Source organism: Passer domesticus, chromosome 4 (genome assembly GCF_036417665.1).
Source record: "Passer domesticus isolate bPasDom1 chromosome 4, bPasDom1.hap1, whole genome shotgun sequence".
Classification (NCBI taxonomy): domain Eukaryota; kingdom Metazoa; phylum Chordata; class Aves; order Passeriformes; family Passeridae; genus Passer; species Passer domesticus.
Window position 1 is genome coordinate 31,864,321 of NC_087477.1, and position 17,036 is coordinate 31,881,356.

Below are 17,036 nucleotides of genomic sequence, written 5' to 3' on the forward strand. Positions count from 1 at the left end.
ACTCTGCATTTAATACCCTATTTCACTCAGCATTCTGGTGGCATATTTCTCTTAGATGCATTGAAGCAGCTGTTTGACACAGAATAATGCCACAGCAGAGCTTGACAACTTTTTTTTTAAGCAGGCCTTGGATGGGTAATGATTATAAAATCAGGATCTCTGCTGAAAGATAACACCTCTAGCAATCTCAACCCTGAGATACTGGTTCAGAATTAACTCAGAGGGAAGTGTACCATCTGTTGCTAAAACCTCACACTAAGAGCTTAGGCAATTTCTAGCTTAAAGGGAAAACGTGGACATGAACCTAGCTAATTAAGGGAAGCAAAGAGAGGGATGGAAGCAAAAACTTTAAAATAGCTTCTAGTTCTCTGCTTGTGCCTGGTGCTGTCTGATTGGAGAGACAGCAGAGAGAATTGACACTGCAGAGAAAAAAATCTGCACAGAAAGTTCTGTCAAATGCCCAAAGTAAACAAATGGGAAGCAAATGTTGTTTCTTTGCTATTTGATTTATAATAAATGTACTGTATTATGTAAAGCTTCTCTAGGCTCACTTACGGTGTTTAAACTGTTACTGTTCCTTCAGTGCCTGATAATCAGGACTGATTTCTGTGCCAAAAATGTATCTCCAGATATCTTGTTTACTTCAAGACTGCTTATCAGCCTTACCTAGCAAAAGAATCAAAATTTCTTGTTGGTGCTTCTTTTACATTAATAGCTTATTTTATCTATTAATTATTTAATTGAGTAGTTTAAATGACCTGGAAGACAAACCAAAATGTTCTGTTGAGCTTTGGTTTTGGTTCTGCTAAGAGAGAGAAAAACATCAAAAAAGGCAAAATAAGAACTGGAGGCTTCATTTGCTTGAAATGAAATACAGTACTCCAGCTTGCTTGCCCATGCCATATCTTCAGATAATGCAGTGATAAATCTCCCATAACTGTGGAACCTGGGTAAATGCAGATCTGACCTTTTGTTTACAGGGTATCAAGGGAAATCTTTATGAGACCACAGAAGTGATTCAAAAGGTTTAGAAACATTATGAGATGGCAGAATGTGTCCCCTGTGGATAATTCTGACAGCAAGGATCTGACACTGTTTCTCAATGAGCAAGTGCCCTTTCTGTAGAGTTTTGAACAAGCCATTTGGTAGTGATGTTTCAGAAACATTTTTGGTAATACAATTCAGGGAAAAACTGATCTTTGCTGCTATAACTAGGCAAGATTTTAATGTTGTTAAAATATTGACGTGAAAATATTTCCTGGGTGTACAGATGTTGAGGCTGGTACAATGCAAGATAAAATAGAAAAGATAACATTTTTGTTTCAGGAAGAAAATTAGTCAGACTGAGCTTTTATACTTCCTCTAATTTTCACTGGTTATGATGGTTTATCTGCTTATAATTTAAATTGGAGGCTTAAATCAGCTTGATTAAAAATCCAGATTGTGTAAAATGAATCTATTGATTAAATAAACGCAGAACAAAAATGTGAGCAAGAAAGGAGCCATGCTGCTGAATTCCAGATTGAAGTCTGTTCTGCTGCCTGAAAGGAACTACCTTAAAGAACAGAATAGCAGTAGAAGGTTGGGACTAATTTTTTTGGGTTAAAACACCACTTCTGGTTTTGGTTTGGTTTTGTTGTAAGGTTTAGGCATCTTTGCAGCCTGTGGTTTGGTTTCTGATCTGTACAAATGTCCATGTTATGAATACATCCACTAATTATCCCTGTGTGACGTTGGCTCTCCTGGAAGTGAAGAATGGTTGGACTCAATGATCCAAGAGGTCATTTCTAACCTTAGCAATTCATGAGCCTTTGTGTATTGTGTGCACACACACCTGTGGTCACTTCAGCATTCCAGGTGCTCCAACGGGTTGCTACAGCAACAAGCTTCTGCAGGGAGATTATCTGCTGAACGTGTTTACTGAGGAGCTGTGGAAACAACTTAACAAACTTTCAACACTGCAAGTAAGCAAGCATGTGGGGTTGCTGCCTCTGGCACCCTGCAGCATCAGGGTGCTATCATATTTTATAAAATGGCCATAAAATATTACCTGACACCGAAATGCTTCTGAAAGGGTTACTAGGCTTTTGCAATGCAGGTTGCGTATTTTTGTTTGTGGGCATTATGTTTACTTACAGTCTTATCTGTTGTTGGCCTCACGCCATGAAATAAATACATAAAAATATTCTAAATAGAAACATAATAGATCAACAAAATGTGTAACTCCCACACCATAGTAATTTGTAAAAAAGGCAATTAAAAAAAAAATCTCTGCTTTTATATCACCTGTCAGCCTCATTTGCCCTAACTTATGATCTCAGAAATTAGATCATCTGGAAATGAAACAGATGGAGGCTCCTTTAGACTGGGTAGGTGTGGGGATGGGAGGGAGAGGGATGCAGCTGAAGGCACCTTCCAGGGTGAGCAGTGCTACTTTAGCACCTGAATTTTTGGCTTTGAGTTGTCATCTGGTGACATCAGCCTCACGGATATGTTCACTGTGATTCACTGGCTTTTCTGTGGTCTGGCTGCATGAGGGGAGAGAGGAGAATGACAGGAGCGTAAATATCAGCTCAGTATATTGGTCTGACCCTTCTGCCAATATTGATTCATGCCTGAGTGAAACAGCTGGCATAATGCAGTTCCCATCTTCTGTTTTGCAAGCAATGTGCAGAAAGGATTCCTACCTGCCATCCCCTTTTTCCCAAGAAAGTGAGCTGAAGCCTGGTACTATTCAGGCTATTGAAAAACATGGAAGGCTTCTATTATGTATGCCTGCACTTTGTTTTTCATTATGAACTGCTTTTTTAATAGGTGAAACTAAAATACTAAAACTACAAAAGCTCTCAGCTACACAACAGTGCTTTTCTTTGGCAGCTGTATTCTCTATATTACCTAGAAAATAATTTTTTTTCACATAGAAATTCTTCATATACCAGTCAAAAATAAACCCAAATGAAAAAAATCCAGTCATGCTACTATGTTTCTTTAGAACCAAAACTTGTTTTAACCTTATCACATATTGCATTCAGTGTTTGATTAACATTTTTGAGTGCATATCTTAGTTCTTTCATTGGTTTCAGCTCCCAGTTTTCTTTTTAGCTCTGTAGGTGTTTTTGGAACAAAGTATGTGCTTTTTTTAGACTATCCATTATCCACACTAGTGTTTACCTTTTTAATGTTCACAGTGAATATGCCAGCTAAAAACCAGGTTTATTTTGTACATATACATAAGGTTTTAAAGACTGTCATTCTCAAAGTGGCTGGATCTCTTCACATGACTGACACACTGCATCTTTGATATTGATTACAGAAGGAACTGCAGAATAAATAATAGACAAACTTTTATTTTGTGACAGTGGAAAAAGATAAAATGTACTTTATTTTCAAGATATGGGAGGAGAGACAAGAAACATCTCAGTATCTGTCATTTTATCTAGGTAACTTTTCTGTCTCAGAATTATCAGAACTGGTGTTGTTCATAGACAAGACCTATAAGTCATTTAAAAATAAGCAAACACCAGTTTGCAGCTTTCATCATGAAGATTTAACTGTCACGCATACTGGATTACAAAAATCAGTCTGTTGTATTTTCATTTTCCCTCTGTGACATATTTTTATAGTGAAGAAAAAGCATTTTAAGGAACAGAAGAAAAATCTAACCCACTTTAAAATTCAGTGTTCAGAAGCATGTATTTCTGAGCTGATGTAAATTCATAACACTTAAAAAGATCTGGCACAAGTTAGTATTCTTCTCTTTTTCCCACCGAATTACAAGTATGAGAAGTTCTTTCTGTCTGCCTATTTAAACAAGGAGCTAACAGTATCAGCTCAGGCAGGCTGAGTAATGTATGATTTTATTTTTTTCCATGCTTAGAGTTATTTAATAATACCCCTTCCTGATCTTATTGGTTACAGTGGAAATAGACTCTCCTTGAGTGTTAAAACAGGTGTTTTAAAGGAAAATAGAAGGAGTATTCAAGCAAAGCAGGATAAGCTGTATCTAATACTCTTTCCAGGCTGAACAGCTTAGTATATGGTTTTTGCATTTCCTGTTAAACTACTTTTCTCAAGGTCTGCACAGGTGTAAACTAAGAGATAGGGAAGTTACACATGGTAGAGTACCAAACTGGGATTTGGTGTGCCTGTGTTAACATCTCAGGTTTGCTAAAGGCTTTCCATGTGGCCTTGTCATGTAATTTAGGGTTTGGGACCTCACTATATAAATGTGTTTATAAAAATGAAATATGAATGATTTTTTTCTTTTCTTCTTTGCGTGTCTCATTTATTGTCAGTACTCTCTATGTTGCTGAGATGTGCTTTTTTCTGTGAACTGAGTGCAGTTTATGAAATTGTATGGAAGTACCACAGTCTGCATGGAACAGTGAAACAGTTATTTTGGACATTAAGGTTTTTTTCTTTCATTAAGAAAACACTCTGCTTTTCAAATTACATGAGCACTACCACATACATGGTATCAAGATGCTGTATTTTAATATGCAGAGTCGCACAAACTTTTCTTAGGTAATCCTTAGCAGAATATAACTTCCCCAAAAGGCCACACAAATAATTAATTTTTTGTTAACTTGGTGCTTCTCAAGGTTAGATTGTTTAAAATTGTCCTTGTTCACCTAAAAATATGCTGTGAAAAATTGTATGCTCCCTTTGTCTTTTCATTTCTAGGTGTTGTCACAAAAGCCTTAAAAAAATCTTAAGGTTTTCAAATATTTTTTCTTACATAGGCTTTAAAATATGACACTGGATAATGTCACAGTCTGTGTCTTGTAAACAGAGACCAACTGAGTTCTGTTCCATTTTATGTGACAGACCAGACATCTCTGATTGACAGATTTGGAGTAGGGAGAACAGAGGAACTGACATTATAGCATTCCTTATTGTTCAACTGTGCACGTACTTCTTGTCTATTTATTTTTTCTGTTAAGTTTACCCAAATGTCTTGAGGTGAGATGACATTGTTTTAATGAAATAACTTTAATATTTAGGTAAGACCTAGTTTGTCATGTGGCTTTCACAAAAGATTATTCAAATGACATATGGAATCCATGTACAGGAGAATTACATGTGGTGATGTTGATGCCATCATAAAGAGATGCATTCAAATGTATTCAGGCTTTTGACATTTTCTGGATTCATTTTTTACAGCTAAAATGTGATTGAAATATGGACTGTCATTGTTCTGCTGAAAGGTGTTTACTTACAGGAGATAGAGGTTTACAAGTTACACTTTTGTTCAAAGTGTCACAGTATTGCAGGTCAGGTTAGTTAAAAACCTGTGTAGGCACAGCAGGGTCCTGCAGGTGCTGCTTCTCCCTAGGCTAAGCATCCTTTTTGTGCCACTGATAAAGTGTACAAATGCCTGTGATACATATCTTGGTAATGGATTATGTGTAGCTATACAAGTAGCTGTAACTTTATGGAAAAACAGGCCAAAAATAGGTCAGGGCAAAGGATAAGAAGAAAAATAAATGTTTTGTTTAGTTGGTGTTTTGTAGCACGTAAAAGTCTTTTGTAGTATGGATATGATTTTTCAGCATGAAACTGTGTTTCGAATGACAGCACAAATGAGTATTTCCATTCTAAAATTTCGTTCTATATTAACTGTAGCATCCTCATGACTGGTAGTTATTTCATAGACTGATTTTTGAGTTTGATTGGGAAAAGACATTAATGGAACAGCAACTCTGATGAAGATACAGGACTCAATTATGGGAAATTAGCAGTAATTACTCAGATATGTAACATGAAGAAGTTGTATAGTGACTGGATAGATCTGTTGAAAGGAGTCAGAAAAGCAAATTATTCTGTTGCTCATCTTGTAGGATCCTGAGAATTCCCGTCAGTCCTGAACCTCATCAAGGAATAGCCATTAGTCAGGTGTACCTTAGTGATCGCATAAACCAGCTGTGATTTGTAGCCTTGGTAGCTGACAGTGTGGCTCACAATGTGAGTAGCATCGTGACACCCAAAAGACTCAGTGGCCAAAGTCTTTCCAGGAAGAGCCTTGGTTGCCCATGGCCAAAGTCTTTCCAGGAAGAGCCTTGGTTGCCCATGGCCAGCTCTGAGGGAAATCTGTCTGAGAATTTCCTTTGAGGACCCTGACTGACCATAGGGTAGGTTGGTTTATAGCTTGCCATCTGGATGAAGAAAGCCTGCTGGAGGCACCCTGAGCTGAACAGTGCATGACTCTGGCCTGACACCTGGGCCGGCTCTCGCCCTGTAGAACTGTGTGTTTCAAACTCAGAACTTGGCAGCAATAATTGCCTCTTACTGTCACTGATGTACTCCAGTTTAACCTGCAGTTAAACTACTCCAGTTTAACTATTTCCCGAGGGGTAGCACTGGATATGTTCCAAAGCATCCTTTACCAGGAGGTGAGCACTGGCTGTGTCAGTTGAAGAGGTTCCATGTGCTTATTGGAGGGAATGACAACAGCTGAGGTGTCCTTGGGAAATAAAAGCAGGCAGTAGTTTACTATCAGCTAAACAGGTAATAAATACTCCTACAGAACCAATTGCTAGACAGCAAATCAAATGCTGCATGCTGAGTGCAAACATATATGAAGAAGAAAAGATTAAAATGCAATTTCATTTACTTTAAAAGCAGATAACAGTACATTGATTAATTAGGGTATTGATCTTAATAACCTTAAATAGTGCTTTCCATGTCAGTTGTCTTAAGCTCCTAAGTATAAAGATGTAACCACATATTGCCAATGCCTTTTCCTAATAAGTATTACCAATAATGTCCTAAGGATCTGAGAGGAATTCTGTTGTTAGTCCATTATTGCACCTTCAAATGTTATTTGTTTCAATCACATCATTTATATTGTGATGTAACTTAACTTTTCATCACCATAAAACTGAGTGATATTATACTGCTGAATGCTGTTGTTTTCCTCATCTTTATGAGATATGTTGTCCTTTTGCAGGGCTAATATATAGGCTACAGAAAATGTCATAATATATCCTGTGCTTAAATTTGCAGCCTATAAAAGGGAAAATGCAAATTTATGTCCAGACTTAAAATGCAAGTAGCTTGCACAGAAAACATAGGGATAAATCAGAAAGTAACTTCTAGTCCATTTCCTTGCTTGTCTCAGCACTGTTTCTCATTTGAACTTTATTAAGTGGTACAAACTGCATGTCTAGAGCATTAGAATATGCTTTTCCAAAGGGTTTGCATGAATATTTTCCTTAAGATGCAGTGAGAATTAACAGTGGTTTGAACATCCAAATCCATACAAAGCTTTTAAAATCTGAGCTGCGAGATAATTCTCTTTGACCATTGCCTACATCAACCTTCTTTCTTCTTCCTTTCTTCACCTCAAAAACTTTCCATGGGCTCTGGACACTAAATGAATCTGTTACAAGTGAGTAAACCAAAGAGACAGAAGCAGTTATGAACTCTGGTCCTGCAGAGGAGAGTAGAGGCACTGACTTGAAATTCATAGCAATATTCTGATAATGCTTTTTAAAATTCCTTTCTAACTATTTATATATAAAGGAACAGCTAAAGCTGTGGAGAGAGACATGATTCTCTTTGGCTGTTTACAGTAGTCACTCATTATGTGGGAGATCAAGATTCAGGTATCTGTTCTTATGAATGCTCATTTACATATTCAACAAGATCTCAGGAGGAATGAGTACTCACCTTGTAGTATCTGTAGCTGCCTCCCAGGGGGCTTCTGTGTAATGTGGGCAGCAGAAAAGCCAGGATCCCTGTCAAGAAAGTAGGTCTGGAACTGTGCTGTATTTACTAAGGATGTAGTAGACCTTCACCTCTTACCATTCCAGATTAAGCTATTTTGGGTCCTGCTGGGAGATGAAAGGCTGGATCTGATCTGGCAATGTGCACTCAGAGCCCAGAAAGCCAAACATGTCCTAGGCTCATCCAAAGCAGTGTGGGCAGCATGGGAGGGAGGGGATTCTGCTCTGCTCTGCTCTGCTTTGCTCTGCTCTGCTCTGCTCTGCTCTGCTCTGCTCTGCTCTGGTGAGAACCCACCTGGAGCCCTGCATCAGCTCTGGGGTCCCAGCACAGGAAGGACATGGTCTGATGGATTGCATCCAGAGGAGGGTCACCAAGATGAACAGAGGGATGGGGCACATTTCCTATGAGGGAAGGCTGAGAGAATTTGGATTGTTCAGCCTGGAAAAGAGGAGGCTTCAGTTTGACTTAATTGTAGCCTTCCAGTACCAGAGAGGAGCCTACAAGAAAGATGGAGAGGGTCATTTTACAAGGCCATAGAGTGACAGGACAAGGGGGAATGTTTTCAAACCAGAAGAAAATAGGTTTCAATTAGGTGTTAATAAAATAATTCCTTACTGTGAAGGTGGTGATGCACTGAACAGGTTGCTCATAAAGGTTGTGGATGACCCATCCCAGTAAGTATTCAAGGGCAGGTTGGATGAAGCTCTGAGCATCCTGGTCTAGTGGAAGGTGTCCCTGCCCATGGCAGAAGGTTAGAACTAGATGGTCTTAAAGGTTCCTCCCAATCCAGGCCATTCTATGGTTCTTAAAGGTATTTTTTAGCCATCTGAGTCAGGGCTGGGTGATGGCAGAGCCAGGGTCCTTGTTACACAGGCAGTGAGGCCACTGGTGTGTGTGTGTGGGTGGAAGGCATTTCCAGCAGAGTTACAGAGAAAAGGGATCACATGCATTTGTGAAGTTAACCTCATTGCAAATCAGTCTGCCGCACATTCTCTCTTGAGGTTTAAAAAAATAACCAAGATGGGAGTAAATCATCCGTAGTCTTAACAGCTGGATGCTTTATTCGTTATAGGACACATCAACTTTCTGTTCCCTTGGGAAAATACAGCTGTTCACTTCTTATCATGCAGAGTTTGACGTTCCTAAGAGTATATGATTTCAGTTCTCTAAATAAAACATTAATTAATTTATGAAAAAATCACTATTTACTAGTATCCCTATGCCATTATGCGAACAGGAACATCCCAGGGTGGGACTGTGCACCTGTTCCTGTGGTATCAGAAATTAATAGGGGTACTGTAAAACTACATAGATGCTTCTAGTTTTAGGTCCTAGGGCCAGCTGCTGTGCCTTTTGCCATAGTCCCTCCAGAAAGGAAGGAAGAAGAATGCATCCATGCAGAGGATTCTCTAAGAGATGAGCAGGAATGTTATTGTCCACTGTCATTCCCAGGTGGATGTAGGAAGAGGATCCTCTACTGTATGTTTGTTGTGTGTAATGAGATGTGTTGCTTTTGTAGTGGCTGTGGGTATGTTTTCTGTGCTCAGGCAATGCAGTTCTATTATCTCCTTAGGCCACTTTGTGTTTCTGAGTATTTTACCTTTCGTATTTTGAATTTTAAATAAGTCAGGACTACATGTTAGTAGCTTTGCTTTTACGCAGCGCAAGAGGGGAAGAAAACACTAGGTAAAATTTAAGCCACAGTTATCAAAATAAAACAAAGTAATAATAGAAAATTTTATTCAAAGTCCTTTGTTGATGATTAATAAGGAGTGATTGACCATTTACTAATTTGGGTTACAGTATCCTTCACAAACTCCTCAGCGTTCCATATTCCCATTGCCACAGTGGAGGTGAGAACCGCAGTTTTCCTGAGGCGCAGGAATGGGTACAGCTCTGCCAGGTGAGCCAGAACAAAGCCTGCCTCTGGCAAAACCAGCAGGGATGCTGCTGAGCTTGTCTCAACTTGGAAGTCATTCTGCATAACTTACTGTAAACACAAAGGCATAATTCAGAGATGAAAATTAATGCACACATGAAAAATGATAAATGAAAATCTTAATGCTTTGGTTGTATTTGACCTTCCAGTTTGAGCTCCTATGCACACAGAAACATTTGCATATAGTTTATTAAGTCAGATTACGCAGCCTAATGGTAGTCTCCATGGCAAGCTCAGTGGCTTTTTTCTTTTTACTTGATTTGTAGATGTTCATTCTCTGTGATTTGCAAGCATTCCGTAGTTAATTAGAAATTTGAATTAATGAAAGGTGTTCTGTTAGAGTATCTCATTCGTACATTACTCACTAGTTTAATTTTTTTCTTTTCCCCCCCTTTTTTTAGATCTGATTGGTGTTACTGAATTACCCTCAATGAAATTATCTCCGAATTATGAGGTTGTAAGAGTGCCATTAAAGTTTTAAGTTCAAGTATCAGCTCTTGTGATAAATCTCAGAAGATATTCAGAGCTCAAGTCATTTAGCAAAGTACATGCAGTTTGACAAATACTTCACAAGGAGAGGAGAAGGCAGGAGCGTCAGGAGAAGAGGAACAAACTAGAGGGAAAATGAGTTAATTGTTTTCCTAGCACTGAGACTTGTATTAGAAGAATGAGCTGAGGAAGCAGGACATTAAAAAGGACATCAGAAAATTACCTAGACTTTCACTAGATTTTAACATAAGCAAGTAACACAAAGCGGAAAAGAATTCATTTTAATAGAGGAAGTTTTTTAATCCAAAATGCAATTTTTTGGGACACTGTTTTATATTTGTATTATATGATTTGTAGTCAAGTAAAAGTGCAATTTTTGATAGAGCTTTTAGAAATGTTCAGAAAATTGAATATTTGCAGAACATCTGGTGCCCTTCCGCAAAGAGGAGCCAAACTTAAGATATATTTTGGGTTGGGACTGTCCATTGTTATAACAATTACTTTTTTCTATATCAACTCAAACTAAAAGAAATTTTAGAAATAAAGCTGATGTAAAATAATGTTCAGGTTCTGAAAAGCTGACCTTCTACACTGTAAATGCACAATGATATCATTTGGAAATAGAAACTGAACAGCTTTGAACAGTGTAATATTTCAAACTGAAGGAAAGGTGCAATGTTCATATTTTATATTAAATAAGAGGACAGCAGTAGTAAAAGTGCAAGGTATCTGCGTGTATTCTTTGCCTAATGTCATGTCTGCCATGTTTAAAGTACTTTGGTGATTTCAGAAGTTTGGCAGATTCCTGGGAGATTAAAACATTGAATATGCAATAAAATTTTGTGCCACAACTGGTACTTCTTGTGGCCATCTGTCTTTGCCCATCTTTAGTTATTGTGTCATTATCCAGTTCAGGATATCAATACCTAATTATACTGTATTGACATTCTAAGTGATCTGCCATCTCAAAGACACTTTGAAAGGTAATAACATCGTGTCCATAGTTAGTGGAAGTGTCAGCAGTTTAGCAGTTTTTTGGTAGCAGCTGAATGGAATTATTAATTGTGTATTTAGGAAGGGGATTATGCAAACAGTTTTCATATGTAAAAGCCACAGACTTCCACAATCTATAGTGCTTCCCATAAACACCAAGATTGTGATTATAGTGGTCTCGTTGGTGTTTTTTTAAATTTTACAATTTTTTTAATTTTCTGAGTTTAATGAGAAATATTAGCTCATCCAAAAGTCTCTTTGTATTTTAATTAGTATGCTGATTTTTTTCAGTTAAAAAAGCATGAATGAAAATCTTTCCTGGAGTTCTTGTCAGAAGTACAAAATATCTTCATGTACCATCCAGGAATGTTCCAAGACTTAGGCTGTACTGCACAGCTCTGTCTAGCAGCAGTAGTGTGGGAAACATTTGCTTTTTCATAACTGAGGAAGCTTCTTAGCTGCCTGTGCTTGGGGAGTTGTATGAGGAAGATTTCAGACTTCACCTGTCTCTTTCTCTCAAAAACTACTTTCTGTTATAGGGAACACAAACTTTGATGAGCTGTGGTCAGCTAAAGCAAATGTCTATCCACAGCCTTTAAAGAGGCTGCTGGATCATGCAAAGTTTGCTTGCTCTTCAAGGCAAGTGTTTCCAGAGAAGGGGATTACTGCCTCAGTTCAAACTTGAAAACAGTCTGATGTTTTAGTGGCCTGTGGTTGTAACATTAATTTTATAACTGAGTAATAATTAACTTTATAGCTATGTTGAATGATTTTGTCACCATACTGGTCTGAATGTGAACGTTCTATGTGTGATTGCAGTTTTCTTTCTCATCACCTTAGGTAGGGCATACCTGATGCTCCAGCTGAATTTGCAGATTAATTTTAAAAATTGTATTTAAAATGTCCATTTTAAAGTGATTTGATTTCTCTGATTTTAACTTAGAGCTTGATATGTCTCTAAGGAGAAAAAAAACCCACAACTTTATCTTGATTGATCACAATGTTCTGAATTGGCAGTTTTCTGACTGGTTTCTCTGCTGCTTCATTAACTGTTGTTTCTTGTAGTTTTTTACCTCCCTTGCCCATCTGCAAGAAAAAAAGCAAAGTTAAATTTTCAAAGATTGTATTTTTGGGCTTGAAACAGTATCCTCTGAAGGGGCTGTTTTCTATTTGTAGTAGAGCAAACATATCTTAGATAAAACAACCAAAAAATCCACCTTCTATAAATAATCTTAATGCAATCTCAGATGAATGACTAACCTTTATTTTTATATAGGGTTGAAGTCAAACTTAATCTAAAAAGCAGACAAAATGAAACTTGGAGGAAAAATAAATCCAGAGTCAAAATGTGTGTTCAGGACCACCATTAATAAAGGAAATGCTATGACCATGACATTAATGCAGAAGGAGGTGGATGTTGAGCAAGCTGAGGAAGTTGAATATTGAGGAAATCCTAGTTTTATTTTGGTATTTATTTCAAGTCTTGAATTTGGATTGTTTAGATCTCCATTTGTTTGTCTCACATTTAAATGAAAATCAAATCTTTGATCTTCCTATTTTATCATTAACAAAAACCATAAGGTGACTTAAAAATGTGGCTAATTGTTTCCCCTTCCCCTCCAGCCCTAGGATTTTTACATCGTATTTTGGCACTTGATTACTGCTCTAAAAAAGACTAGTGATTTTCTGGGGCTCTTTCTCATTTAGTCATTTTTCTGTTACTTGAAACAGTGCTCCCTGGCTAAGAGATTAGCAAAGGGCAGGCATATTCCACCTTCATCTCCCTTCATTAGTACAGCGAGAAAATTCATTAATTTCCTGCTCATACACAGGTGATACTCTGTAAAGGCAGGGCCAGAAATTTTTTCTTGCAACCTCTGACATTTTGTCATTTATGCAGTGCTAAGTTTGGAGCTCTTGGGTTATTTGTCCTTCCACACAGCTCTTGTGGAATGCAGGCGGTGCTAGATGCTGCCGCTATAAAGGCAATTTGTATATGCAGTTTATGACAGTTAAAGGAGCTATTAATTGTATTGCCATTTTTTACTTTAGCAGAAGTTGCAGTTAGATAAATGATCTCATTCCTTATCAGCTTTTTGAAAAACACATGAAAAAATAATTTTTATTATTTTTCCTTTATAGGATTTAGTGGCAAGATGGATATTTTTTGCTTTTTTATCAGTTAAGTAGAAATCATATGCATTTGTGCATGCATAATCTCATTAAGTTTCTAATCAGATTATATCAGCCTTTTTCTGCTCCTAAGCAGTCCTGAAAGCATGTTGATTTGTATAAAATTCAGTTTGCCAAGAGATAAACAATCACTTTGTTTCCATTCTGAGGCCTCAGAAGAAGCCGTGCAGTGTTTCGAAAATGTTAGGTGGAGATATCCCATATGCACGTGGAAACCTGTTGCAAAAAGGAATGGGTTTTTTATCTTTATGGTGGTAAAACGTTGGCAAGGGCATGTTGTTTTTAGGTACTGTCTTAAATTCTTGTCTGCAGATTCAAGGAATATATAATGATGGTCATATGAGGGGACATTATTAGAACTTGCGCGTACATCTGATGTGCCTGGATTGCGAAGGTTAATGGCACATTATTGTGTTTTGTGTGCTGATGTGTTCAGAAACTGCATTTCAACAGCTATACTAAAAGATTATCACAGCTTGAAATTTGATTAGAGCTAGACATCAGAATGAAAATTCTTGCAGCCTCAACTGAGTCCCATGGTTCTATTCTGTAATAAATGCACACAAACAGAATAGCTATGTCAGAACAATGTTGTATGCTTATTTCATGTGTGGAAAACAGAGACAAAGGGGTGCTAAGTCTTCAAGTGGTCAAAAATGCACAGTTGTTTGATTTTTTTTTTTTAATGTGTACTGTTTTTTTACTATGCTTTGGTTTTATTATTGTAATTTTCAAAACATGGATCCAGATGAGTTAATTTGCAATCCTGGCCTTTCTGTACTTCATCAAATCAAACCCTAAATGCCTCACATAACCCTGCAAATATAGAATAAACAGGCTTGTGGATAGCTGTGAAAACTTGGGCATTGTTGCCTTTGCTGCATTTAGAAGCTTAATGGTGAAAGCAAGGATCTGATTTCATAGGTACTGTTCAGTAACTTCATTAATCTCAGTTATTTAACATCTTCTAATTTCTATTCATAAAGGGTGTGCATAGCTAGCAGGATCAGTCACTGGGCAGTACTTACCATGGGCACTGAATCAAAGAGGCACTCTAGGGGAAAATGTGTGGTTATCGGGTTCTGATCTCTCCTGACAGTGCTTGAATGTGTTTGTTCAGTGAATTCTGATAATTTATTTTTTTTTCACCAAGGAACAAGATTGAGATTTGCTTGTGTTGAACAAGTTCCATAGGTGGTTGCTGAGACTAAGGAAAGTTGGTTTTGTCCCAGAAGAGGGAGTCTAGTAGTTGTAGGCTTTTCTTTTTCATGTTCTGTAAAACTTTGCAGCTTTAGCCTGTCACTGATTTCTTCATGTCCTCACTTACTGTATCTGCATGCGTATTTCTCTGCTTTTATTCTTGCCTTCTCCCTCTCTTTTTTCTCCTTTCACTCTGAGTCCTGTGGCCTTTCTTTTGACTTTCTTCTCAATTTTTTGTCTTTAAAATGATCACTTTTTCATTTTCCACACAGCTTGAGCATCTGCCAAGTAAATGGTTAATTGGGAGTTAAGAAAGGGTTTGAAAGCCCAATTAGGAACTGCAGACAAAAACCTGGACATGTGGTTGGAGGAGCAAGTGCCAGTGAAGTCCTGCTCAGCTGCCTGCAGCATTGCAGGCACATTTGGGACTTGAGGAAGTAGGGGTTTTTTTGCACACAGGAAAAAAAAGAAAAGAAAATGTAGATGCCAAATGCCAACATGTCTTCCATGAAGCTCTGTGAAGAAGGCTTTTCAGTGGCTTGTTTTATTTTCCCAAGTTTAGATTCCTTTCCGTAAGAGACAAAGGATGTAGCCAAGAAAGAGATAAAAAGATTCTCTAACCTCATTACTCTGAGGAATTAAAATTGTGAGGTGAATGGTGTCAATTTGTGAAATCTACCTTACAGTGTTCCACTTTGGCGCTCTTCTCAAATTTAACCAACTTATTTCAAGTTCAAATTTTTAAGAGTCCATTTTTTAAAGATTTGCATTTGAGTTACAGGAATTACCAGCCCAGACTCATAAAAAAATCAGCAAGTGAGAAGCACTTCTAAAATCTATCTAGGGAAGAATTCAGCAACCATAATAATACATACAACTGAATTATCAGCTCAGCCTATAATCTTTTTTATCCTGTGCATTACCAAAAAATTAGAAAATAAAAAGCCTGTATTGACTACAAATAACTGTATAGTTGCAGTAATTCCTGAAGGAAAATGTTAGAAAAGACTTCTTTTTTTTGTCTTTTTCTTTTATTTCCCCCTCCTAATACTGTTGAGATCTTCCTATGCAAGATAAGTGGTTTTGACTAACAGTCTTGTTCACTGATTGGCATTTTGTTTGTAATTTTAGCTGGGCTCTGCCCTTTCTCAAATTCTTCTATAGGTACATCATGATCTCAGAGGTGTCTTTCTCTGTTTCACGGACAGGTGGAGAATGGTTTGAGATCGCAGGCATTCCTGTGAAGTCTGTTGGCATCTGAATCTACCCCTTTGTTTTGACTCACACTCAGCATTATAAAACTCTAGTGAACTCAGTAAGTTCACTAAGTAACTGAAGTTGAGGATGCTTACAATGGCCCCCACTCAGGGCATAATTGATGCCAGTCTGTATGGAAGAATACTTCAATATTTCACACTTCCATAATGCTGTTACTGTGCATGGATATTCTCAGTCTGACAGATGTTTAAGAAAGATAAGAGTAACTAGGAAAAGCAGGGATTATTTAATAAAAGAAAAATCAATTCTTTAAGCCTGAAGGCTGTTTGGGTTTGGTGCATGACATTGGGCATCTCTGTGGGCATGTTGATATCAATGACAATGTTTTTGGCAATTTAACGACTTTCTTTGACCCTTACTTTGACACCTTTGTGTATCAGCAATACTTTCAAGAATTCAGTAAAAGAATATCAAGCATGAGAGAGAGAGAAGTTACCAAGTAAAAGCCAGCCAGTGAAGGTTGAGTGGGGCCACTTTTTATTTCGTATATGCAATAAGAGTCTTGAACACCATCACCTTCAAAAAGAAAAAAAAATGAATCTTTCTCTGGTAGAGCAGTAAGATCATCTTGGCCAAGCAAGGTCAAGAATCTATCCAATGCATGTCAAGAAGATCCATAGCAAATTACACCTTCACTTGGAGTTGGAGCCATGGTGTTCAAAGGAAAAAAATGTGCAACTGTTCAAGCTAATTTCAAATGTGTATGTAATTTGTAGTTCTGAGGAGTACTTTCTGTCATGGTACATTGGCTTCTTTATCTGCTAATTAGGGCGCTTCAGTTCCTCTGCATAGACACCTAGAGTTGCATCAGTAGTAAAGAAAACAGCTCATTATTAATCTAGTGATGTGGATGTAAAAGCTGAATCAAAGCACTTTGAATCAAACCTGTTGAATTTCATGTGTCTAAGCCTCCAGTTTAATCATTAAAGTGCAACTTATTTTGATTCAAATTCTTTGCACTTAGAGACAAGACTCTCTGAGTTCACAGTGTTTATTCATAGGAAGAAGCTGAGAAAAATGCTTTCTTAGAGTTCTAAATGGTCGATCAAACACATGCATTTATTTAGGCTGAATTCTCTGTATATTGAATACTCACTGTAATCAGGCTATAGTCTGAACTATCATCTCTTATTTCAAAGAGAATTGACAAGCTGTGGTGGTGAAGTAGTAAATGTCATCTTCAGATCCTTGCCCTAGTCTGCCACTGAAATTCTCC

At 37.5% G+C, this 17,036-nt stretch overlaps 1 protein-coding gene across 6 annotated transcripts in view; it reads left to right on the forward strand.

Annotated features, from left to right (window-relative positions):
• Nucleotides 1-17,036, forward strand: part of CCSER1 (coiled-coil serine rich protein 1) — a 621,761-nt gene that overhangs the window by 441,390 nt on the left and 163,335 nt on the right. Inside the window, exons 11-12 of one of the 6 annotated variants that reach the window (XM_064416946.1) lie at nt 9,532-9,631; nt 10,069-10,332. The exons of the other annotated variants lie outside the window; for them this stretch is intronic. Coding sequence (XP_064273016.1) covers nt 9,532-9,585 — 54 coding nt within the window. The 3' untranslated portion in view covers nt 9,586-9,631; nt 10,069-10,332. Of the gene's footprint in view, nt 1-9,531; nt 9,632-10,068; nt 10,333-17,036 lie in introns of those variants that run through there. 6 annotated transcript variants of the gene reach the window in all.